Source organism: Bicyclus anynana, chromosome 21 (genome assembly GCF_947172395.1).
Source record: "Bicyclus anynana chromosome 21, ilBicAnyn1.1, whole genome shotgun sequence".
Classification (NCBI taxonomy): domain Eukaryota; kingdom Metazoa; phylum Arthropoda; class Insecta; order Lepidoptera; family Nymphalidae; genus Bicyclus; species Bicyclus anynana.
This window is the reverse complement of record NC_069103.1, coordinates 11,289,411-11,297,141: the sequence shown is the minus strand read 5'-3', so window position 1 is coordinate 11,297,141 and position 7,731 is coordinate 11,289,411. Positions and strand designations below refer to the sequence as shown.

Sequence of the window (7,731 nt, the reverse complement as noted above, 5' to 3'; positions counted from 1 at the left end):
GCTAGCAACCTCTACCCGTGACGTCACACTAGCGACACATGTCGCTCAACATTTAGCTGCATCTCATCGCGCGGTCAGAATCTCAGTTTCTGAGTTGACCGCCTGCCTCTCCGCTCGCCGGCTAGCTACCTCTACCCGTGACGTCACACTAGCGACACATGTCGCTAAACAACTCGCTGCACCGCATCGCGCGATCAGTCTCAGCCTCGTATTGACACAGATATGCGTAGCACCTGCCTCGCTACCTTCTACCTCGCCTGCGGGCTAGCTACCTCTACCCGTGACGTCATAGCCACAGTGACAGCATACCGGGCGAGCAGAGCAAGACAAAAAGTACCGAGACAAAATGTCCTTAGTGTGAGAGCCCACTATAGCTAACGCAAAAACATGCCACAGCAAAAACAGTTAGCTAACCGCGCCTTAGGTGGGATCTGCAGAGGAAAACGTATGTACCTACCTACCATGAGATATTATTAAACCTAGGCACCTACCTACTGAGATAAAAGGGTAAAATATATCTAGGAGGAATAACATAAATACCCAAGGAAGTAGGTATGTTTATAGTATTATACGAATGTTATGTGGTCTACTTATGTATGGATTAATCATATACCATCGTTATATTATGTATTAATTATTATTATTAAGTATTACTTAAGACTTCGTTGGTTCAGTGGTTAGCCTATGTGGTTTCAGATCATGAGGTTCTGGGTTCGAGTCTGGGTCAGTCTTCGACATACTGAGCTAGATTTTTCATAAAACTCAGCCAGAAGTTAGTAGTTGGTGAAGACGAAGACGCCTTGGAGCACACGCTAAGTCGCTGGTTCCGGTCATTATAATTGGAGACAAGACGCGTACCATGTTGCCTGATATTATTAGGATATTAAAGTTAAAGGGTTTAACATTATCGCACCCTCAGGCTTAGCCCGCCAACCTGCATTGGAGCAGTGTGGTGGAAATGCTCATATCGATGGAAGGGATACATGGGGTACCTTACCTTTTATTACATTAATTATACATAGGTATAGAAGAGGGCTTGGCTGCAATCATACTTGACAATAAGCGATGATGCAGCCTATGGTGGAACGCGCTTGCCTAGAAGGTGCCTAATCACAATAATGGATTTGAAAAAAAACCTACAACATAGGTCATATACCTATGTTGTAGGTTTTGTAGGTTAATTCACAATTTAGCCCTTGACTACAATCTCACCTGATGATAAGTGATGATGCAATCTAAGATGGAAGCGGGCTATCTTGTTAGGAGGAGGATGATAATCCACACCCCTTTCGGTTTATACACAACGTCGTACCGGAACGCTAAATCACTTGGCGGTACGTCTTTGCCGGTAGGGAGGTAACTAGCCACGGCTGAAGCCTTCCACCAGCCAGACCATTTAAGAAATACCGCAAACGGCACAGCCGGGGATCGAACTCAGGACCACCGTCTAGTAAATCCACCGCGCATACTACTACGTCACGAAGGCCGTCAAAACCGAGGTGGTAGGGAAAACGGAAGCTGGAAGGGCATTCCATAACTTGATAGTGCGAATCAGGAACGAAGAACTGAAACGCTTCATACGCGTCAAAGGGACATCAAGTACGTATGGATGCAGACCTTTGCGATAATTGGCAGTTCTTTGGTAGAAAAGTGAAGAAGGAACTAGATCGAAAACTAGCTAACTACAGTTTTTTTTTTACTTGAGAATGTAATTTACTTGAGAATGTAACTATTTATAATAATTTTACTCATTAAAACATGACAAGTAGATAAATACGTGTAACTACATATCAATAATTTTTTTTTCTTATGTTTCTGTTTTGCTTGTTTTCTTTTATTTTTTATGGTGTATAAATAAAGAGTATTAAATAAATAAAATAAATAAATAATTTAAGACCAAATCATACGAAATCAGAACAATTCTAATAACACTTAGCATTGCATTTAATAGCATACCTATTTATAGATAAAATATTATTCATAATTTTATAATAATTTTAAATTATTACTTTCTCGCGAGATATTAATGTTGCCCGTATTAGATTTCAACGCGAGCGAAGCCGCTGGATCAGCTAGTGATGGTAGACATTGATTAGCAAAACAAAATAATATATTATACTCACGTTATGTTAGAATACAATTATAGTATGAATACTATAATTGTATTAGTATTTTATTAGTGTTATATTAAACTTTCAGCTTTTATTAAATGAAGACGGTCTGGCCACTGCAGATTCTGAGACCACCCAAACTGTTCCCACGAAGTCGGCTACATGGTTTCCTTAACTTTTTTTTTTCAGTTACAACAACTAAGTACCTACCTAGAATAAGTTTGTATATCACTAGTTCGAAATACCTACCCTACAAACTTTCATCTTTGTTTCTACCCCTTTCATTTTTTTTTATTTTTGCGTAAATATGTATGCATGGATAGCCTTGTCCACAGACGTATTTTTTGTATTTAGCAAACAGATAGACAGATTTTTTTAACATTCATACGTAATGCAGCATGGTTAGGTACAGGTTAAAATTGATAATAATATACCTAGAAAAGTTATTGTTTGCAGTTTTACATTCATTAGGTACCTATACCGATTGATTTACCTACCTACCAAATACCAAAGTATTAAAGAAATTCTACAAAAATAGGATCAACTAGGTACTTACACTTACTCGTAATAACTGTTTATACAACAAAAGGTTTTGTTACAAATATTGATGTAGATACCTATCGCACGGTATACTAATTGTATTGTGCCTATGGATATGGATGCCATGGACATTATAGAAAATGTGCTTAAAAAATAGGTAGATAAAAAAAGCCTACCTTTAAAATTTATAAGAACATCCAATTGTGTCGTCTATTGTTTAAAGTAAACGATTATGAGTTTAGGATATAGGATTACGTAGGAACTACCTAAGTAGGTAACTATTCAGATTTTTTAAATAAAAAAATGAAATGAACCGTTTTACTAAGTTACTTAATAAGAAAAGTGTTACTAAACAATATCAAGTTGCAAAATCATAGCATCCAAACATGTTAATTTATTCAGAAATACACAAATAAACAATGCACAAGTTGTAATAATTACGACTATTCACCGCTAACTATTAGTTGCCGAGACAGCCGCGAGACGCACCGAGTCATTACGAGATAAAGTTTAGAAAAGTTGCCGGCGTGCGGAAAAGTTGAGTGAACTTCGGGCGGGCGATAAAACTTTTGCCGTCCGCGATCTTTTCGGTAGAAAGTTGATGCGCGGAGAATTAATTGCGTTAATAAAGTGCGGAGGCCGGTCGCCGGTGTTTACGGCTCGCGGGGTCCGCGGGGCGCGGCGGGGGCGCGGGGGCGCGGGCGGGCGCCGGACGGACACAAAGGAGAGGCGCGGCCGGCGGACGGCGGACCGCGGCTGGCCTTATCACCACCGGCACACAGTCGCCGCGCGCGCCCCGCGACGAACGTATCGTGCCGTGCCGCCGCCCGAAGGACAACTGCCGACCGAACTAGTGTTGCCGTGTTGCGTGATAGTGAGTGAAACCCTAAACTGTGGAACACGTGCCGCGTTTGCGCATACCTGCATCGCTTGTGCCGTTTGTGCCGTGCCGTGCCGTTTGTGCTGCGGCGCAACGGCTGGCTCCGCGAAAATTGTAAACACAACACACGTGCCGGCTCGCAAGTAAGTTGACAACTTTTCACTGCGTTAGTCTGTAAACTCGCTAGACGAATTAATTTTGGCTCCGTTTTTGATTGTTGCACTTATTTTTAAAGTTACGAGTATATCTCTATTGTCATAATCTATCAACATCAACACTTTCCACTGTGTAAACTGTGACTTAAATCACGAGCAAACTTTAAGTAATACTTTTGCAAGTAATCACCAAAGTTTTCATATATTTATTAGATAACACACTAACTGTCTAAGAAAACGAAAATTACTTTGCTGTAACAATTTTTCAAAGGTATTCTTAATTGACAAATTTTGAAAAATTATAAACCACTACATAATTTTCATGGTGTTATAATGATGACTGAATAGCTTTTTCACTTACAGACATTTTGTTTCATTTGCCAATGCAATTTTGCTAAAGTGTTTTTAAAATTAAAACACTTAAGTAAAGTCCTTAATAAAGACATGAAACTTTGCATCTTCCACTTCTTCTTAAATCAAAATATTATATTAATTATGTTAAATTATACTGAAGGAAGCTTTCGTTATCCCAAATGATTTTGAAATATAAATAAATGAGTTATTTTATTATACTAATTCATAGTCTTGATTAAAAATTGAATAATTCTCGCCAGAATAGTTAAATTTTTGCCTAAGAATATGTAAACTCCTAAAAAGTCCTGTCGAAAATGCTATTTTTATATTAAATATCGGATTTTGATTATAGTTCCGTAGGTGTAATGCCGACGGAAAAGTGCGTAAAAAATAAGAATTCAAACTTAGCGCGTTCATTATAGGAAACTTTTCTGAGATTTCTCATTCGTAATCTATAAGACTTGCCATATTCGTACCTAATTACCTAAGCCTATCGAATTTTAGTTCTATCACAAAGTTGACTAAAAATTAACAAAACTATTAGATAACTCCAATCCGTCAATCTTCATTTTTCACTTTGTGCGCCAAAGAAAATCGCCTAATTACTACAGCCAAGTAGTTTTGATAGTTGAAATGTTTTAACTAAAAATCATTCAAATAATTTCAATTTCAATATAAAATATGTAAAACAAAGTAAAATGTACATAAAAGTGGTGTAAATATTGCAATAATAAACATAAGTATGTAATTATAAACGTACGTTTGACCATACCTGGTAATGATATTAATTTCCTATGTTACCTCTAAATTAATAGATAATTTAGATAATTAATGCAAAAGCGATAATCTGACAATAAAAATGGTATTCTATAGAACGTTATAGACCGCATGGTCAAAAACTATAATAGAATTCATTCATAATGCAGTGATTGTTTTGTACACAAAAGTTTATAAAACTAAAATATTATTTCCTGTGACATGCAATGCCATCTGTCGGCGACTGCGAGATGCGTGCGTCGCTTGCAAGGTCACGGTGTCAACGACCCGACAACTTTTGCCGCTTACTGTTGTCGTAGGTCATAATTTTATGTGTTCTTTTTGTTTATCTTTTCGTAACTTTATAGCTTCCCGCGTAAACACATTTATCGTTTTTGCCCAAATACCTATGTTACCTACTGTGTTCGCATGGATGTTTATTTATATTATAAAATCGTTGAATGACTTTTAGCGGTCGTAAAAATCTTTAATCTGCACAGGTCATTGGTACGATATAAAATACAGGTGCAATGATAAACCAAGTTCGATGAACTTTTATACAGGATAATACGAAATTGTTATTCGTTACTCTTAAGGTTAGGTTTATTTTTCGTAATTGGTCATTGATTTAAATTTTCGTACAATATTAAAATAAAATACTTTCGATATTAATAATACGTCTATAAATTATTCCGAAATAGTTTGTGTGTTTATCAAGAACGTATTATAATGTCAATGTATATTATGAATTTAAATTTATTGAAAGTTTATTAATATGGTGATAATAATTATAATAAAAAATAAAACCACATTTACAATACTATTCACAAATATTCATACTCGCCTAACAAACGTTATCTGTTGTGTTTAAAATTATTTTACTCGAGAGACCACTCGCAATAATTTCCCATACAAACTGTCAATGACGACGGTCAAGCTGCTAATTATTCGCGCAAAATACATACTGCGGCTGTAACAGAGACGTATTTATGAAGAATATACTTCAAATTAGCGAAGCAAACTGACGGCTTCACTTCTTTTGTTACAGAAAGCGAGAGGCAAAAATGACTACAAAGGGCAAACGTCCTATGCGTGCCCTCACACCCGGAGATAAGATAGAGGCGATACAACGCGTCAACGACGGCGAGTCCAAGGCTTCAGTCGCGCGCGACATCGGCGTGCCGGAGTCGACACTCCGCGGCTGGTGTAAGAACGAGGACAAACTGCGCTACATGACCTCTCGCTTGTCCTCGCCGGACACCGACAAAAGCAACGACGGGGAGCCCCCCGATAAACGTGCGCGTACCGAGTCGCCGACCGCTCCGCAGTCGCCCGTCGCGACCGGCCTCGACCTCTCCAGCCCCGCGGCCGTGACGCACAACGCGCCTCTGCCCGTGCTGCCGACCGACGCGCCCGTCGAGCTCACGACCAAACGAAGCGAACCATCACCTCCCGTACATCCGCCCCGAGAGCGCCGCCCCGACCCGGGCGCGAGTGTCTCAATGAGCGCCATCAGCCCCCTGTCGGGACTCGCTCATTTACCCGGCCTCACCCATTCTCATCTCGGCTTGAGCTTCAATGAAATCGCCACCAACCTAACGCTGCTGGCACAACTGAATCCAGGTTTATCTGCACTATCCGCGCAACCTGCGAGTCGAGCTCTACGCTCCGTGCGATCTCCGAAACCGGTCCACAATGGAGTTCTTAACTTAAACGAAACCAAACACCGCAGCAAATCCAGCCACTCCTCGGACCCATACCGGCACAGCGGATCCAAGTCCAGTCATCATTTGTCATCGCAATCATCCGCCGCTCAGCCGGTGGATGACACGTTATGGTACTGGCTAAAGACTCAACAGGCTATGTTGGATCTAACCGCTCAGTCAACGGCTGCTCACCCACTTCAGCTGGGAAAGGCGAGCGACCCGACCTTACCACCTAAGCCGGTGGCGCCGACGCCCCCTGTTACCTCCCACCTCGACTACAACAGAAATTCGTGGCTCTGGCAGTATTACAAACAATTCGGCGGGGCGATGCCTCTACCTGAAGACAAACTCAAATCAGCATCGCAGGTTCCAAAGGAAAAATCCGGAGATAACATACTCTACTCGCATCTTACCAAAAGCAAAACGGAAGAAGATCGGGGAGCAACGAGTCCGCCTCACGGCCAAATACAACCGGTCGAAGTACGCGAAACGGCCCCCGTGCCCGAGGAACCGCGAGCCACGGAACCCCCTGTAAACCACGAAGTCGAAAACAAGGAACCGACTACTACGCCGATAGACACTGGCAAAAGTCAAACAAAGGTGAGGAACGTGCTTGACAACCTGCTGTACAGCAGCGGCCAGGTGGCGGAGGAGAGCAAGAGCAACGGGCATGTGAACGGCGAGTGGGAGTCGGGCACTGCGGCGGCGCTGGAGCACGGCGACAAGTTCCTGGCGTGGCTGGAGGCGAGCGGCGACCCCAGCGTGACGCGCATGCACGTGCACCAGCTGCGCGCGCTGCTGCACAACCTGCGCACGCGGCGGCATGCGCCAGCGGCAGCGCCCGACGCCGCGCGACGCAAGTAGGCGCCCGGACGCGCAGCGCTCGCTACAGGGAATATTTCAATTACGTGTACATAGTCGTATGTATATACGTCGTCGCCAGTAAGCGTTCACTTGTGATATGTGTAGCCAAATTTGCGTAATTTCTTTGTTCTAAAAGAAAAGCTATGCATTATTATCTCTTTAATTTTAGTTTATACGTTAGATAAGTTATAAATCCGACGCTGTTCTCTATGCTTCATCGTGCGTTCGTCACGACAGTTAATCTATTTCCGAGTTTATATCAGATGTAATACAAATATATAGTTAAATTATGTAAATGGATGTCACCAATCGGAGATCACGTTACTTTTACTATGCACGCAATCTGTTATGTGGTTAGAATAAGT

General features: G+C 41.4%; 1 protein-coding gene across 1 annotated transcript; it reads left to right on the top strand.

Annotated features, from left to right (window-relative positions):
* Positions 1 to 3,237: 3,237 nt before the first annotated feature.
* Positions 3,238 to 7,731, top strand: LOC112046422 (protein distal antenna; the record flags this gene model as incomplete). The annotated part of the gene is given in 2 exon segments (XM_024083034.2): positions 3,238 to 3,674; positions 5,845 to 7,731. Coding segments are annotated over 2 exon segments (1,944 nt in total). The 5' UTR covers positions 3,238 to 3,252.